General features: G+C 41.3%; 1 protein-coding gene across 13 annotated transcripts in view; it reads right to left on the bottom strand.

The window, feature by feature from the left end:
- KMT2C (lysine methyltransferase 2C) overlaps window positions 1–18,684 on the bottom strand; it is a 208,179-nt gene that overhangs the window by 107,900 nt on the left and 81,595 nt on the right. For all 13 annotated transcript variants that reach the window (XM_065829905.2, XM_065829911.2, XM_065829907.2 and 10 more), the window contains 3 exons: window positions 14,948–15,151; window positions 12,023–12,162; window positions 10,317–10,426 (listed from right to left, as the gene is read on the bottom strand). In XM_065829905.2, the coding sequence (XP_065685977.1) occupies window positions 10,317–10,426; window positions 12,023–12,162; window positions 14,948–15,151 (454 nt within the window). The remainder of the gene's footprint in view (window positions 1–10,316; window positions 10,427–12,022; window positions 12,163–14,947; window positions 15,152–18,684) is intronic.

Here is an 18,684-nt window from a genome sequence, read left to right as displayed (position 1 = left end):
TTTACGAAAAGTCCTCTCTTACTCTGAGTAAAGTTTATCACTTAAGTCTAAACTGTGTATATTAGAACACACCACTAGTCACTGTCCCTGTGCAATAGCTGGGAGTGGTTAAGCTCTAGTACTTATTTCTTACAGACCAAAGATGAAACAACACACAGTTTCACCCTAATCAGTAAAACATCGTGTGCACTGACAATACTACTTGCTATGTAGACAAACTCAGAGTATTTTCCCACAAACCTGGTACAGCTGTTGTTTCACAGAAGGCTCAGGACACAAAGCAAATAAAAAGAAAAGTCTCAAGAAAAAACTATTTAAAAACTTAGTTTACAAATGTACATCTTCACCTCCATGCCTGCTTCCTCTTGTGAACAGAATCAACACGTTGAAGATGATATAAAAAATTAACCCTCATTAAACTGGTCTCACATTATCACTTTTTCTAATGATGATGAGAACAGGTTTTGTAGCAAGAAACTGCTATAAAGACCAAGAAGTCACATTAAAGTATTTGCACTTGTTACGAATCTACCTCCCTAAACAAGGACCCAGAAAAGGCTCTGAAACACTTTGCCAACATGCGGCACATCGATACTCTACTGTACATTAGTATAGAAAACACACTGTGCTGTTTATGTTTCCAAAGAAAGGAACATTTCCTGTTTCTTGAGGTGTTACCTAAAAATAAGTGCTAAATCGGGGATGTGTCATACAGCCTTAACATAAATATTTCTTCTCTTTTGTAATAGACTTTTCCACTCATAAAAATTTGAAAGGCCTCAATGCGCCGAAGCAGAGTAGTAGCTTCAGTGGAATGTTAACAACAGATACGTTAAATAACGGGAAAATAAGTGAAAAATTGCCTATTTTTTTAAATTTTTGAATAGGCATGAAGTCAGGTAGCCTGATATTTCACAGATTATCTCAGAACCAACTTTTTAATTAAATAGTTTAACGCTGTATCTTTTTATGTCCTTATTTTTTCTACTGGCTGATTTGAAAGTTATTTAACGATAAGAGCGTATCTCACACCAGAGAGTACAAACCTGAAATACTGATCCACCTAACAACTGATGGGGAAAGAAAAACCAGATCAGCCCTTCAGTCAACAAATCTCCACTAGACTATCAGAACCAACACTTAGAAACTCACTCTACTAATATACAGAGATTTACTGGAGCATCAAAGGATTAATGAGTGAGCAACTACTACATCAAAAACACTAGGAAAATAAGTTTTCTTTCCCAACAAAAGGAAAATTCAAAATTCTAATCTATTTCAGACCCCTTCTCTCATCAAAAGCACTCAGGCTTTGTCAGTCGCATTTCTTCCACATGATCACACTGTTCAGAAAGACACTTGATCTCAGATCAGTTCTCTCAGACTTAAATCCATCACTGAAGATCCACATCCAAGTGTGTAGTCCAGCCAGATCCCAAGGCACCTGCACTTGAGGCGCCAAAATAATTATAAAACCCTATTAGAAGCTGAGAAGCATAGGGTTCTTCATTCACCTTTACTCAGTTTTAACTATTACTTCATTTTCTTAGATGCCAGCAGGGATATAGGAAAAGGTATTTTCTTTTATACTAGAAAATGTGCTCTAAACTGTAATTTATCGTTTTTCTGTTGTTTTACTGCAGAAAACAACAACAACAAAAAGGCACAAAATTCCACTCAATAAATTGAACAAAAGAAAAAAATCTGGTAAATGTGACTAAAGGGTTAAAAAGATGTAATAGGCAAAAAGTGTTTGCTTTTGTTTCGGTATTGCTGGTTGGGGTATTTTTGTTTTGTTTTTCTTTTCCTAAATTATATCACATTATCCTTTATTTGCTTTGGCTCCAAGAGTCAGATTGTAAGTGAGAAGACGAAAGGGTGAATATATAAAGGGTGAGTGTCAGGTGGATGGAGCCAGGCTCTTCTCAGTGACAACCAGTGACAGGACAAGGGGCAATGGGTACAAACCGGAACATAAAAGGTTCCACTTAAATATGAGAAGAAACTTCTTCATGGTGAGGGTGCCAGAGCCTGGCCCAGGCTGCCCAGGGAGGTTGTGGAGTCTCCTTCTCTGCAGACATTCAAACCCGCCTGGACACCTTCCTGTGGAACCTCAGCTGGGTGTTCCTGCTCCATGGGGGGATTGCACTGGATGAGCTTTCCAGGTCCCTTCCAATCCCTGACATTCTGTGATTCTGTGTGAATTTTTCAATAATCGTGGTAATTTCAAATATCGATGTTCTGTCTTCTCATCTGTTTGTTCTCACTTCTCCCCTGTGCCTGGTTCCTCTATTTTGCTGTACGCTTTTCCAAGCTACTACAGGACAATGACTTCCAGTGAACAACAGGACGTCATGGTAAACCTTACGCTGGTTCAAATGAAATACTTTAATCACTGTTCACGTGACAATATCAATGAGAACTTTTTTGTCTTACTAAGTGGACAAGTATCTGTTCTCAAAGTGCAGGACACACAAACAAGCGACCACACAGGTGCCACGACACCTCTTCAACCTGAACACATTTAGCAAAACTGTACTGACATGTTTCTGGTGTACAAAGGTGTTCCAGAACAATTACACACAGTAAATCAGAACCAACTACGATAATTTTTAAGCTATTGTGGCTGGTTTGCAGAACGTGGAAAATACAGTTTTTAAGTAACTGACTGATAAATAAATAATTGACATTTCTGATGTCATTAACAAGCTGTAAGAACAGTCGGATTCACGTTCTCCAAGACACAAATGATCCGGCTTTAGGTGACCAAAATCCAAACAGCGTAATACACGGAAGATAATTTACAGTGTTACAACCTTATCAGAGCTGTACTCCTACTCATCATGTCTGTCCTTGTAGTTCAAAGCTTATCATCAAATCAGAGCTACACATCTCTACAAGAATTACAAAGTAACAAAAAAGGAAATGAATGGAAACTGAAACACCCCATGGCCGCCAATAATGAACTGTTACAGTTTTTCCTAAAACATCCATGGAAATGAATGATACTACTGAATTGAGGACCAGCATACAGAAGTGTCTTCTGGATAAGACCTCCAACAAAGCAGCCAGGTAGACACTCCCAGGTTGCAGTGAAGGGGGGTGAGGAGAAGCCAAGTGCCTTGTGCGTGCAAAAGTACCAGAAAAATTGGGAGAGGAACTTGTGAATAACCGGAGCTGCTCACCGAGTACCACATTACAAAGCTTCTCCTTGAAAAATGGGCAAACACAGAGGACCCTGCCCAGAACTGCTATGAATTATGACAGATGACATCCTTTATGCATTTTTCCCTGCTCTTGCAATAATGAAGAAGGAAGAAGGGAGTTCTTAGAGCATCAAAGAACTGCAAATCCCACACTCTACCTCAAGAAAACAAAATAAAGACATCCCTATGCGCTCTGTTCAGCAGTGTAGGGGAAAGGGACCTGGGGGTCCTGGGGACAGCAGGATGACCATGAGCCAGCACTGGGCCCTTGTGGCCAGGAAGGCCAATGGTACCTGGGGTGGATTAGAAGGGGGTGGTCAGTAGGTCAGAGAGGTTCTCCTGCCCCTCTACTCTGCCCTCATGAGACCACATCTGGAATACTGGGTCCAGTTGTGGCCCCTCAGTTCCAGAAGGACAGGGAACTGCTGGAGAGAGTCCAGTGCAGGGCAACAAAGATGTTGAAGGGAGTGGAGCATCTCCCGTGTGAGGAAAGGCTGAGGGAGCTGGGGCTCTGGAGCTTGGAGAAGAGGAGACTGAGGGGTGACCTCATTAATGTTCACAGATATATAATGGGTGAGTGTCAGGAGGATGGAGCCAGGCTCTTCTCGGTGACAACCAATGGTAGGACAAGGGGTAATGGGTTCAAACTGGAACACAGGAAGTTCCACTTAAATTTGAGAAGAAACTTCTTCTCAGTGAGGGTGCCAGAGCCTGGCCCAGGCTGCCCAGAGAGGTTGTGGAGTCTCCTTCTCTGCAGACATTCAAACCCGCCTGGACACCTTCCTGTGGAACCTCAGCTGGGTGTTCCTGCTCCGGCGGGGGGATTGCACTGGATGAGCTTTCCAGGTACCTTCCAACCCCTGACATTCTGTGATTCTGTGACTGAGACATAGCCGGAGCTCTATCTTCAGGGTTCTGTCGTCTAAACCATTTTTCACATGCAGTTTTTACGTCAACAAAAAATTAAAATAACTGAAAAATTGCTATGGCTAAATGGGCGCAACCCTCCACAGTGTATGACGTATATTACGATACGCTTCGCAGTTATATTAAGATGCTAACACTGATCTTTACATAAAAGGAACAACAAAAGGAAGTATTGGCTTAGTCAAATCAGTTTTCAACTTAAAGTAGCACAAGTAAATACACAAACATACCACTAAAAACAAGGACAAGTCTCAACAAGATGAAAAGTTTACTCAGGCTAAGGGGTGAAGGTACATTCAAAATATGACACACACTTAAGGTATAAACACTTAAAACAGTTCCAGACTTTCCCCTGAATTTCTCTCTTTATGGTTTAGTTTGCTAAACTTCATCCTAGAATAGTCTTAGCAAAGAACTGAAAACAGAGGATGGAAAGGGTTTTAAGAAACAATTTGAGTGAGGTATTTGATGTGCAAGCCTTGTAACATTGTCCCAACTTGGAAGCATCTTGAACAGCGCAAGCTCGTGCCTCTGGTGACAGAATTCAACAAGGCCAAGTGCCGGGTCCTGCACTCTGGCCACAACAACCCCCTGCAGCGCTCCAGGCTGGCACAGAGTGGCTGGAGAGCAGTCAGGCAGAAAGGGACCTGGGGGGACTAATGGACAGGAAGCTCAACATGAGTCAACAGTGTGCCCAGGTGGTCAAGAAGGACAATGGTATCTTGTCCTGCATCAAAATTAGCGTGGTCAGCAGGACAAGGGCAGTGATCCTTTCCCTGTACTCTGCACTGGGGAGGCCACACCTGGAGTATTGTGTTCAGTTCTGGGCCCCTCAGTTCAGGAAAGAGATTGAAGTGCTGGAATGGGTCCAGAGAAGAGCAGCAAGACTGGGGAAGGGACTTGAATACAAGACCTATGGGGAGAGGCTGAGGGAGCTTGGCTTGTTCAGTCTGGAGAAGAGGAGGCTGAGAGGTGAGCTCAGCACTCTCTAGAACGACCTGAAGGGAAGTTCTAGCCAGGTGGGGATTGGTCTCTTCTCCCAGGCAGTCAGCAATAGGACAAGGGGGCATGGGCTTCAACTCTGCCAGGGGAAATTGAGGCTTGAGATTAGAAAGAAATTCTTTGCCGAGAGAGTGGTCAGGCATTGGAATGGCTGCCCAGGGAGATGCTGGACTCACCGGCCCTGGAGGTTTTTAAACTGAGATTGGACATGGCACTTAGTGCCATGATCTGGTCAATGGACTGGAGTTGGACCAAGGGTTGGACTTGATGATCCCTGAGGTCTTTTCCAACCCAGTCGATTCTGTGACTCCGTGAATTTAAGGGAAGATGCCTTAAAAAACATTTTCAATATCGTGTTACCATGCAAAAAGTGCTTACGAGAGAGAGGAGTGTCCAAACAGCAGATCGGTTTGAGTTTGGAACAAGGCTATCAATGAATTTGCCTCTAAGCAACGCAACGACTCCTACAGTTCTCAGCAATGCTAACGTGTCAAACGCCGCTGGAGAAACTCAGTGGGAGCTGCCAACAGCTGCCTCGGGCACAGAGAAGATGCTGCCCTGACCCACTCAAACAAAACGGACGCATGGGAGAAGATGACAGCGATTTTTCAGCTGTCTGGCCCCAAGAGTCTCAGTCCTGAAGAAACACTTGACCACCACTGGAAAAACAAAAGCTGTAAAGTAGATAAATATGCAAAGAGTTATATGGAGTTTCAAAGCAAACAAATTGAGTAATACACTATTTTGGAATTACCGCTTTAGACACTACTTTATCATCATGTTTCGCCTATTCAGCCTTTAAATAGGAACCTCCTTCTTGGTTTCCACCAATATTGTTGTCTTGGACTTTAGCGTCCTTGACAAATGCTCCCGGGCTTGTCAACTGTTTTCTGCATCTTATCAGAAGAGAAAGCTGTGTGGGAAATGACCACTGCACTCCTTTCTTGTGCACAGTTTGGTCAAAAGTGGTTCAAACACATTATCTACTGAGCCTTCCTTAAATTCACTTCTTCAACTGTGGTACTTGCATACTGGGGAGAAAAAGCAGCTCAACTTCTATGGGGCTTTTAGCATATGGGAGAGTTTGGCTCGACAACGTAAGGCAGACAAGTAGTGAACTTTACTATTTCCTCAGCTGACTGTAAAGAAACAGCCACCTCTTCAATACATGTACAATAAACAAGGGAATTATAAACTAGTATTGAAAAATACCTGAAAATATTTCAGAAACCACTCTTGTTAAAAGCTGAGCAGATGTAAGCACTAAATGCCTCCACTTTAAATGGTAATGCCAGGAAGTTCACCCTTCTAAATGTCAAAAAGCAGCATAGTTAAGAAAGCAAAAGACTGGAGCCAGAAGTAAAAGAACAAGCAGAAAACTTTGCTTGTCCACTTTTTTTTTTTTTCAGCGAAAACTCTGATTTCTCTTTAATCATTTTTGTTTGCTTAGTTTACTTTAGTAAGTCTCCATTTCATACTGTCTTTGCATCTTCCACAAATATCTGTAGGAACACCTTACTGACAGAAGTCTGACTGTGTGACAACTTCTTTACTACGGTCATTTTTATGTACTGAGTAGAGCACTTATGAATTACAAGCAATTTAGTTAAGCTTTCGATCAACCAAATCATTGGACATTTTCTCTCCCTGTATCTACATTCTGAGGAACTCTTTTATTTCAAAGTTTGAAATAAAATTACTCAAAAATCCCATTAAAACCTATTAGAATGGTGGGGGAAGGAACTGCCATGTCTGGGTGTTCAGGTTCTTTAACTTACACGCTGTACAAGCTCCAGAGACAAGTGAAGAGCCATCTTCAGAAAAGCTCTGACCCTGTGCTTGTCACCTGGGCCACCAGCTCTTCCTGAGCACATTTTACACCTAGAAAGTGGTTCTGAGAAAGTCACTTGCTGAGATAGGCGAGGTATCGAGACAAGCAATGAGGTGATGCGAGTCACCTCCACCACCAGTAAAGACTGGAGCACATCTACCACCATAAACTTAACTGTAGATCCCCGTTTTTATTTGTCAGTTGTCACAAAACACAATGCGCAACATTTCAAACACATACACAGATGTATGTATGTGCACTCATTAATATTAAAGAGAGGCAAAGAAAGTCAAAGAACCCACCTATGTCTAGACACAATATGTGTAACGAATTGGTTGGATGTCTCACTGAATAAATTGCCAGGCCTTCAAAATGAGTGAATCAAAAGGGAAAATTGAGGAAGAAAGACAAGCCAAGCAAGGTATTTTGTGAAACATGCACAGATAGTGAGATGTCTACGGTATCGCCTCTTAAACCTTCAGCAAACACGGGCCAAGAAGAAAACCAAAATGAATGGAGATACATACTTTGGAATAGGTCACTGAAATATGTCCACACAAGCTTTATTAATGCAATCACAAGTTCAGTGAAGCCAAATGGGCATCTCGACTGGTAAACAGAGTAACAAGAAACACTGTCACATCCAGTTAAAACCGATTTGAAAACAATAGGCAGCCTAACTAACGAGAAACATGAATGTAACTTACTGCGAGGGTCTCTTTAATTCGTAAGAACAGCCTCATAACGCCCTTCACAAATTAAAAGATCTAAACCAATGGAGTAGACTACCAAGAAAAAGTTTGTCACATGTCAAAAAATTACTCTGCGCATGAAAATATGGGAAAGAAAACACACTTTCCCAGCTAAGGAAAGATGCCAGCGCTGCAGACCACATCATAAACCCACGCTGTGCCAGAAGGACTTCCAAGAAGACGGAAATCCCCAACCAAGCAAACAACAACAACAAAAACCAAAGCAAATTTGGTGGTAAGTAAAGGAAAATGGGTCCAGCTTGTTTTTATCAGCTGTTTGTCTGTGTGCCCTGAGCACGTACTCGCATCTGCGTTGCCAACAGTGTTCACAACAGTAGAATCTTTACTTTGAGATTGCAGTAACATTGTATTAGAAAGAAGCCAAAAATTTTAGCAAAAGCAAAGCACAAGCAGCTGTAAATGCAAAAACTTACACTAAACTCATTGCTGTACCTTTCATTCAAAACTTTTAAAAATATCTCGTGCAAAGAGAATTCCTTCCCTTTTCCACTATCACATAGGATAACCAGCACCCTTTGCTTTTTTTATGCCTTCTTTAACTTAGTGAGCACGTAAAGAGCAGTGGAAAAATCATTACCAAGCACTACAGCCCGGCCACAAGCAAACACAGGATTACTTGGGCTCCCAACCACTTCGACACAAATTCTTTGAGCAACCTCCACATTGCTGCTCCATGGGCAGGAACAGAGAACTACAGAAGAGTCTGCTCCTTATTTCTTTAAAAAAAGAAAGGCAAAAAATCCCCTGGTGCGGTTGTGGGATAAAGATGTCCCATTTCATTGAGCTATTCCTCTAGAATCAATCACAGTCGCACTTTTCCTCTGCTGTCCCCGGGGATGTCACGAGAAGGATAAAAGAGAATAACCAAAATGTCATTCTTTGCTGGTTGACAGCTGGATTTCAGCGAAGGAACCTTCTCAAGGGTTTCAGCAGAGATTGAAGAGAAAATACGCAGAATGGCACTGAATTCAAACTTCTTTCATCTCTCTGCGTTGCACTGAAACACACGCAAGAGGGGTATCTAAAAGTTGTTTGCAGAATTTGAAAAGATTAGTAGAGAAGCTCCAGAGCAGCACACGAAAAGACAAGGCTGAAATGGAAACCACAGAGATGTGGGATTCTTCAAGAATTCTTCTTTAAATATTTGCATTATAAGCATCTACGCAAAACGAAAAAGGCACTAAGGATGTGACGGTGAGGCACCAGCACCCAGAGGCACAGAGGAGGAGCGAGGTACCATTTCAAATGAACCAGAACTGAAATAATGGAAACAGGATGAAATTCAATAGAGCAAAATACAAGGTTGATAACTACAGCAAGGATTTCTGTTAGAAACCAAAATATCACCATGCAAATTACTACAGATGGGAACGAGCTGATCACAAAACGACTCCAAGCCACCATGACCAGCCAAAAACAAGGAGACGAGAACTATTCAGCAGGGCGATGATTTATCTTTTTTAACCAATTCTGGATGCCCTTTCAATTTTCTGTATTCTTTATATAGATGCACACACACATACAAACGCTTCAACATCTTCAGGCTCATTTAGAACTTAATACTGTCAGGTTCATTCATTCTGAACAGTCTTTTATTTTGAAAGCAGATACACCGAAATCGATTAAATTATTCAAAGCAAAGCATTTACCCAGTATGAGTATATGTAAGAGCAGAAGGCTCAAGAAAAGCTCTATTATACGGCTCGTATTGAACAACTGATTTAAAGCAGCTTTTTAGTCTGCACAATGGAGACCATTTACCGGTATCTTCCACATCATCTTTTTATTTCAATATAATACATGAAAAACTTGAAGAATCAGGTAAAAATAAGCCTAAGCATGATGACGGGAAAACCAGCATAAAATGAACAGATCTGTTGATAGCATGGCTGATTAATATAGAAAAAACCTAAAATTATTAAAATAACGTACCAGACATGATTAAGTATGGCCAAACAATATAGCTACACAAGGTAAAATCAATGCAAAAAGTCTCTTTATCATTTGAAAATGGTATGAGAACACAAAACCAGGAGGAGACCGTCCTTTTCAAATGTACCCACTTTTCCAAATACACTACCATTTCAAATTACAAGACTAAATATTTATATATGTATTTCTATCAATATTTAAAGTAACAACAGAAGCTTTGTGGTAAACACTACGGGGTGCTTCAAAAAGAGGGACCCAACTTGAAATCATTACTGCTTTGAATTTGGGTCCATCGTTTTGAAACACCCTGTAGCTCTCCTATACACAGCTGCTTTTGGAAACTGGTGTGCAAACAACTGAACTCAGTTTTGTCTGTATATTGCTTTCATCAGCCAGGTACTGTCTACATTCTAGTTACCTCAGAACAAATTAATGATATATTCGATGCACTTCCATAAGTCTTTTTAATAAATGGCAAGAGCAGACGTCATCACTAAGATCTGTCCAAAGAAACCTTATTATAGATACGAGCTCAGAGACCCATATGTGGATATTTTCGGTCATACCTTATACTGCATTAGTGTTTTTTTCAACCCCCAACCCCTGTTTTCTTACTGGATGGAGCATTCGAGTGTTTCTACTCACTTCTGTGCTCCCTGAGACAACAGCTTTGTCCACGTTCACCGACAGCTGCTCTTCGGTCTGGCAGACGCCCACTGACCACTCCGCACAGCGGTGATGAGCCCAGCAATGACCTACAGCACCGGAAAGAAAAGAGCTTGGGTCATACAGCTCGGTTAAGCGTTGCCTCTGAGTATGGAACTTAGTTCTAGGAGTAAATACTTGCCACATATAACAAACAGTCTCTCTTCCTCCTGTTTTCCTTGTTGTTACATTTAACACCCTTATTATCATATATAAATCCATTGCAGTTACTCTCAGACACTAAATACCCTGTGATTTTTTTGACATATAACTTCTTCCTCTTCATTTTAGCACAGCCTGTATATCTGTTTCTAATTTTCAGCTGCCTGATTGTGTAATTGTAATACTAGGTTGTATATACAGTGTGAGATACACATGCAGAATTACACTACATCTTGTATTTCGCTGTAGGTAACATTTGTCTACATATGTACTCCTGACTCAGGATTCCCAAGGACTGGATACAGATCTGTATGTTAATGTAGAACACGCTCACATGATGCTTGAGAATTCTACACAAAACTTAAAAGCTCAAAATACAGTGTTTCACCAGCTGAGACTGAGAAAACTGTGTCAATACAACGAACACATTATAGAGATATAAATAGAAACGTTTATCTACATAACAAAAAAAATGCAGAATTTGCAGATTTCAACTGGTATCTCTTAAAGGAAGTTTCTAATTAATTTATAGGGAAAACAATGCAAATGACACATACTTCCAAAGGAATTCTGTGACAGCTTTACATTAGACTCAAAATTACTCTTTACATTAGCTGGGGAAATCAGGTACTTGGTCAAGTCGATCATTCAGCAACAAAAGAAACCTCCCCAAAAATCTCTGTAAGGGTCTGGGAAGTGTCATCTACAAATAATAACAACTTTAAACATTTAGATGGTTAACTCCCCCCCAGCCATCCACACACACTATGGTATAACTATTTAAAACAGACCATTAAGTTTTATTTTGTTTTTAATTAGACTTTGAAATTACTTTCCACACTCACAAAAGAATGATGTTTATATTACTGCAAAAATATATTTCCATTTTTGAGGCAAAACACAAGAGCAGACTACTGGCATCAAAGCATTTGGACAGAGATGCTTTCTGAAAAAATAATTCATAATTGAGTAAAAAGAAAAGTTCCATTAAAATGATGGAGTAGATGACAAACCAGATAGTTTTCTGGCAGAAAACCTGCAAACAGTGGAAACATCCAAGTGTATTATGTCGCTATTATTTTATCAATCCTGCTCTTTTAAATCTTCCATTACTTCTGATAACCCTGCATTAGCAGCAGGAGATTAGGTAAGGCTATAGGATTAGGACTTCAAGAATTATACTAAGATGTACCTCATTTCTTTTTCCTTTTCTCCGCGAAATAGAACTGTGACACTGAAGCTATTACTACCTGAACACAGCAGTAGATTACAAACGTTTGCCCATACAACAACAGTTCTGTCCAGCACTTGAAGATGAGAACATACAAAACCGTCACATAACACTGGCAGAAGCTACAAAAGCATCAAACACTTGACGAACAGCAGAGCACCGAAAACCAACAGCTAAACAACTTGCATCGCTGTCATTGTAGCTACTGTACTACTATTGGATGGGAAAAAAGGAGGATAGTGACATTTCTTACCTGTTGGCTCAAATAAGGCTTGAAGATCAACATCATCTGGTAAGCCAACTGAACTGAGTTCATCCCAGAATTTGACAACCTGATCGTCAGAAGCGGTTTGGGTGCTTACACTTGTACACGATGCTATACTCGATCGAGATCTGCAGCGGGGAGCAGAAAAACAAACTTAGAAGCGACCACGTTCTTTGTTCAATAACTAGATACTTGTAAATGATCCAAAACTCAGGGGAAGTCACTATGAATTTTGCCAAACACGATAAAATATACATCAGCGTGAACAAAAGTCTTTCTTCCTCACACTGTAGCCCAGCATTTTTCACCAAAAAAAAATTTTTCCAGCTAAAGCTGCTATACAATAGATTAAAAAAAGCAGTTGGTGAAATGCCCCTTTCCCCAGCCTGCTCTCTTCTTAATTCTCCAGGACACACACGCTGCTGCTTTTAAAGTCCACTTCTGTTTGATATTAGCACTTGCCCAACCCTTGGAACAGAGAACTACGTAACAGCAGGCGGCCTGTGCTGCTGTGGGGAAGAAGACGTGTAGAGGGAAGAAATGAGAGCGGTGGGAGTGGAGAGAACCAGCGGCAGCGCTCACGTGGCCCTTTCCTTGCAGTGTGAACAGCACGGACGGTGTCCTCAAAGGAGGCCGCCCCGGCCAGGGGGAAGGTGCCTGTAAAATACAGCACCATGAGTAGAAAAAGCCGCTTGGAAATAAGATCTTGATCCAATGCCATCAAGGTGTTAAAAAAAAAAAGAGCAGGGAAAGGAAGGGAATCGTAACAGGAAGAAAAGAGTGTGGAGGGACTGAAAACTGCAGCGATATAATCACTACTGTACTTTGCTGACATGCGAGGATCTGGTTTATAACCTTATTAATTTGTCCCACAAATTCTAATCTCAACAGACAACAATTAATAAAACTCGGATTACTCCATTAAAAAAAAAAAAGAGAGAGAAGCGGTGATTCCTCCTCCTTTATTTCTTAGAGGCAAAAAACTATCTTGGACATGTAAGGATGTGCATTAGGCTGAGACCTGGTCTCATCCGGTGCTTCATCAGCTGGTAGGAAAGGAAGGAGGTGCTGCGCCTCCTATTAAGGTTCTTTAAACTTCACTTCTGTTCTCCACTAGTAACTCAAATGTGTGTATTTGCTGCTACTTCTGAGTTTCTGGAGCTGAGAGAGCACAAAACCAGCTCCTTCCCCACTGCTCTCCTGCTTACAACCTCTAAAGACAGAGATGCTGAAAAAAGACCCACCACCAAAAAGATGAGAAATAAACACTGGAATTTTAACCTGCAATAACTTTGCCTTCATGAAAACCATTGCATGCTCTGCTTCAACAATTTCACTCAGAAATACGTGGGGAAAAACAAAACAAAACAAAACAAACCAGAAACAAAACCTTAGTTTGTGGGGAAAAAGAAGAGTAACATCCCCCTTGCACTGCCAAAGCATTAAAAGCCTTCACTTATTACATTATATCCTCATGATCCATGTCATGACAGAACAACAACATCCTCACACTCCCTAATTCTGACACTATTGACATTAAGACTCCCCTTACTAACGCACTAAATTAGCCTGTTCTCCTCAACAAAGCTGGTTCCTCAACACCACTGACATCCAGCGGAGCCACCGCTAACATTAAGCTGCTGCTCAAAACACGGCAGTTTAAAGGAACGTTAAGAAAAACCTAAATCCCAATTGACAAGGCATTTTTAATATTAAAAATAAATATTTCTCACAAGATCAGACTGACCCATTTAAAGAACAACCCAATTCAACCTGCAATTTCATATTTTTGAGTATATTTTGGTCAGATTCAAAGACCAGCGGCCCAGCGCGGCCTGCCCCACCAGGGCCCCTCTGGAGGCTGCGGCCACTGAATCCCTGTACCTACAAACTGACCGAATTGCAGAATGGTTGGGGCTGAAGGGACCTCTGGAGATCATCCAGTCTAAAGCAGCTTCACCAGAGCAGATCTCACAGGAGGGTGTCCAAGCGGGTTTGAATGTCTCCAGAGAAGGAGACTCCACAACCTCTATGGGCAGCCTGTTCCAGGCTCTGGCACCTTAAATAAAGAAGTTTCTCCTCATATTCAGATGGAACCTCCTGTGTTTCAGTCTGTGCCCACTGCCCCTCATCCTGTCGTTGGGCACCACTGAAAAGAGTTTGACGGGCAGACAGATTTTACAACACGCTTCTCCCGTCAGTCATGTCTTACGTGCCATCACCAGCCACACCATATCTTGAAGCAAACTTGCTGGGCACGTTCCTGTCATGTTTCAGAATTACTGAAAGGTGGAACCACCTTGAGAGGACAGGGGATGCTGCCCTTTCCATGGCTAAAACCAGCCTGCTGGGAAACCTGCCACCAACCCCCACTGCTGAAAGGAAAGAACTGCGCCATGTGCTGTAACAACATTGTTCACCATTGCAAGAGTAAAGTGTAAAAAGTAAAGTTTCAACAAGATGGGCTTCTAGTTACACCAGTCTACAAAATACACCACATGTCAGGAGTCTGTTATCTTCTAGTATTCAAGGAGAGACTGGACAACACCCTCAGACACATGGTGTGAACTGTGGGGTTGTCCTGTGCAGGGACAGGAGTTGGACTCCATGATCCTTGTGGGTCCCTTCTCTGACTCCACTCCTGTGCATGCTTTTACTTCAACCTCACAAGTAGATCTGTGCTTTACGATAACTGTGTTTCTTTCCTATGTTCTTCCAGAGTCAAGATTTTCACTGGAAGGGAGAAGCCAACCAATCTTTAAAAAAGGGAAGAGGCAGCTATTTTTTTCATTCCTAATATTAATGGACCATATTTTCACAAATTCAAGTTATTTGCCTACCGCCATCTGCAAAGATGCTTCCTGACCTTCACGCAAAACAAGCCCCCCCACATTTACTGTAGAATGCACTTACTTCTGTCCTCTCTGTTTGCGCGGCACTGAGTTTTGCCTTGGAGTTCTCTCGCAAGCTCCATCGGTGCTGTCGCTGGCTTCACTCTTATTTAAAGGCTGGTTTTTCCATGGGATAACATACCCAGGAGTTGGACTGAACTGTTTTAAGTCTCCTTGTCCTAATGAGCTCCGTTCTCCACAGTAACAAAAGGCGCAGAGTTGTTCGCTGGGAAAAGGAAGAACATTACTTATTTTTCTGGGGGGAAAACAGCAGAGGATGCCCCATCAAAGAGCAACTTTCATGCCAATTTAACCCTTTATAACAATGAAAGCTCCCACGCGCTGTCAGGTATCAGAATTCAGCATTCAGAAACACTATTTCCAGCCAATTTACAGTTTCGCTAAAATAACATTTTTCTTCACAAAAGTGCGTGACTAAAAAACAACAACCAAAACCAAACCACATATAATACTCTAACGATGCATATAACCTTTTTGTATAACAATTCTGTATCTCCATACACACACTCACTAAAAGGCATCAGGAAACCAGGCAAAACACCTATTAGAAGAACTGAGCGTTGCCACCACAGAAATGCCAAAGCTCTGCCTTTTTGAACACAGAACATTAATACTCGTATACCTTTCTATAAGTGAATATGCATTATGTGTGACACAATGTGCAAATACTGTTCACCAAAAGGATTAATGAAATGGAAAAAAAAATGGAAGAATGAGAAAAATCACAGCAATGGCTACGGTCACACATGCCAGGGTATAACATACACAAATCCAAACACCCTTTTTACATTAATATTTAAAAATAAAACATTACTTGAAAGTTTTACTAGAGGAAATTTATATTTACAGAGCTGTGATTGCTACAGCATCCCTGTACCCTTTGCAATTGTGTTTTAACACGCACAACACAGCAACAGCACTGAAACGACAGCTCTGGTAGCGCTCCTTGTGTCACCTCATGCGGGAACTACTGAAAAATACTTCTATAATAAATATATCCACAAACTTCAAAAGGTGAACTTCTGCAACTGATGCAGTTTGCATTAAAGGAAGGCCATTTAACACGTCTTTTTATGCTTAAATGAGCAATTCTGTTTTCATATTTATGCCCCTAAGACCCCCAAAAGATGCATCAGCGTTTGAACAGAGGGTTGGTTTTGCCTGGATCCCACTTAAAACAGATTTCAGTGCATATGCAAGGTGGCACATCTGGGTTTGGGACACTCTGTGTGGGGCGGGTGACTGGAAGGATGTAAGGTGGGAGGAAGAGAAAACCTTAAGGCTAAATTCCTGTATTACATCTACTAAATTCGGGGGGGCGAAAATACAGAGTGCCTGTGCTTTAGAACCCAGTGAGGTAGGAGCAGCAACAGAAAAAGGCAAAAGGAGAAAAGTTCCAGTTCAGAATAGAAGACACTGATTTGGTTTAATCTCTGAGACAGTTATTTTGCTCTCAACACAGAGAAACACTAGGAAAAAAAAATAATAGGAAGAAATTACAAGTGGGTACACAAAACGCCTTTCAACTTTGCTACTATATGGAAGGGGGCAGCGTGTCAAGAGCGCAACATGAAGCTAAATTCTTTTACTTATGTTCTATAGGTAAGATTACATTTTCCCTGAGGCAGACAGACCCTTGGGGACACGCATGTTAGTGGGCAGGTAAAACTGGTCCCATCATGGTACTCAGATGAAGACGCTACCACAGCACTGTGAGGAAATATTCATCCTCACATTCACGGCCTCGGCCGCACAGGAGCAGCATCAGCCAGCGCTACCCCCAGAACTGATGGTGAACGTTTGACACGTTCCAGAAACCTTGAGAAAAATGCACCCAAAGATTAAAAAACGCAAAGAAAATACAGATAAATGTAGCATAAGAACGGGGGGGAATTAATAGTTACAGCTAAACAGTACATATGTCTATTTTATAAGCTAGTTTTCAATGTGATAGAGCAACAAATAAATGACTACTAGACTACCAGTGAAACCTGATGTGGCCTCGCAGCCTGAGCCAGCAAGAAAGGGAAAGCAAAGCTATTTATGCCAGTTGAGACCAGAGAGACTTGTGAGGAGACTTAAGAGATTTAAACAGGCAGCGCCATGGTATATAAATTACACTAGTTACAAACATGAGATTATCCACAGCGGAATAAATAATTATTCATACATCCTGTTAGGACAGACTATCACTGCTCATTAGAAGACTTGAGGATAATTATGACTAAATAAACAAAGCTCCTTAAAGGGAAGTGATGGCAAATATGCAATAATGTTAAGGTTTATAAAAGACATACAAAACAATAATTAAAAAAAAAAAAAAAAAAAACACAAAGCAAAACAAAACAAAAACCAAACACACAACTGACTTTTAAAGTGGAAAAAGGAATAGAGGCGTAAAGCAGATATTTCTGGTGAGGTGGCTCCTGCATCCCAACTTCCAGCAGTAATTTTATCCCGGCAGAGCGATGCTAAAAACCAGGAGCAGCAGTTTTGCTGCCACAAATCTGCTGGTTTGTGCTCCTGCTCCAGCAAAGCTGGGGACCACAGCTGAGCACACGGGGAGGGGGCTGGGGAACCTTTTGCTAAAGGTTTGTGATCACAGAGATGCAGAAGTTAAAGACGGGAGCAGCAGAACATTCCCAGACCGCTGCCAAGAGTGTGCGGCTGAGATTGAGGGGAAGGGTTATAAAAGAAGGGAGAAAAAAGAGTTTTGCTCTTTCCAGGGAGGGTAAGCAGTGTCTGGATGGTGGAGGGACCCTCGGTGGCAAAGCCACTTTGGACTCGATGATCCTGAGGGTCTCTTCCAACTGAAATGATTCTAGGATTCCAACACGGCACGTCGCTGGTTTGTCACTCACAACAAAGTGGCCAGTTCCATCGCGTCAGCCTTTTAGGTTGAAGTGCTCAGTAAATATTTTAACTTACGTCTGTACGGGCAGAAGGTAAGAGGGTTTTTTTTATTCCTATCATCTGAGGATTGCAGAAAGTACTTACAAATCTACTTTCCATATGTCAATACGCAATTAGAGGATCTAAATCTGTGATGCAAGAAGAGCTCTCATATTGGAGATAACAAAACAGAGATACTGGCAACTCTTAAGATCAAACCCTAGATCTGTTATCATAATTAGCATATTTGCAGAACAGGCTAATTCAAAATGGGATAACAAGCAAAAGATGATTTGTCACATATATTTTATAAGCTACTAAGGAAAAAAGAGATTCAAAGCTCACCAATACTCTATTTAAGACATATCTATGATGCTCCAAACAAAAATACAAATTTATCATTATTTGTAAATGCAACTTAAGTCCTAAATTTTTCCAGAACAAATGTTACCTTTTTATATAGGTTTAAAATTCCATAGGTGGTTTACTACCAGCAGGTGCTTATATACCTCATCTCATCCCAAAGGATTTCATACATGAGGCAGATGAAAAAATCTATTCAGAACAAACCAGATACCTGGGTTTGGGGGATGCAGAAAGAAGCAACAGGGCTAATAATGTCTGAACTAATGTCTGTTCCTACCAAGCCATGAGAGGAGATTCACACTCAGATCTTGTTAAAAAGATGTTCCTTCTAACTAGAAACATGTAGATCTCAGCACTCTGCCACAGCCACTTGCTTCTATGAGTTATTTTATTGAGTTGTCTCAGTGCCCGTTCCTCACGCAGAACTTACTCAACCCCACAACAAGAATCTCAGATGCTACGATCCTCCCCAGTTCATAT

Source organism: Patagioenas fasciata, chromosome 2 (genome assembly GCF_037038585.1).
Source record: "Patagioenas fasciata isolate bPatFas1 chromosome 2, bPatFas1.hap1, whole genome shotgun sequence".
Classification (NCBI taxonomy): Eukaryota; Metazoa; Chordata; class Aves; order Columbiformes; family Columbidae; genus Patagioenas; species Patagioenas fasciata.
This window is presented reverse-complemented; position numbering and strand designations above follow the sequence as displayed.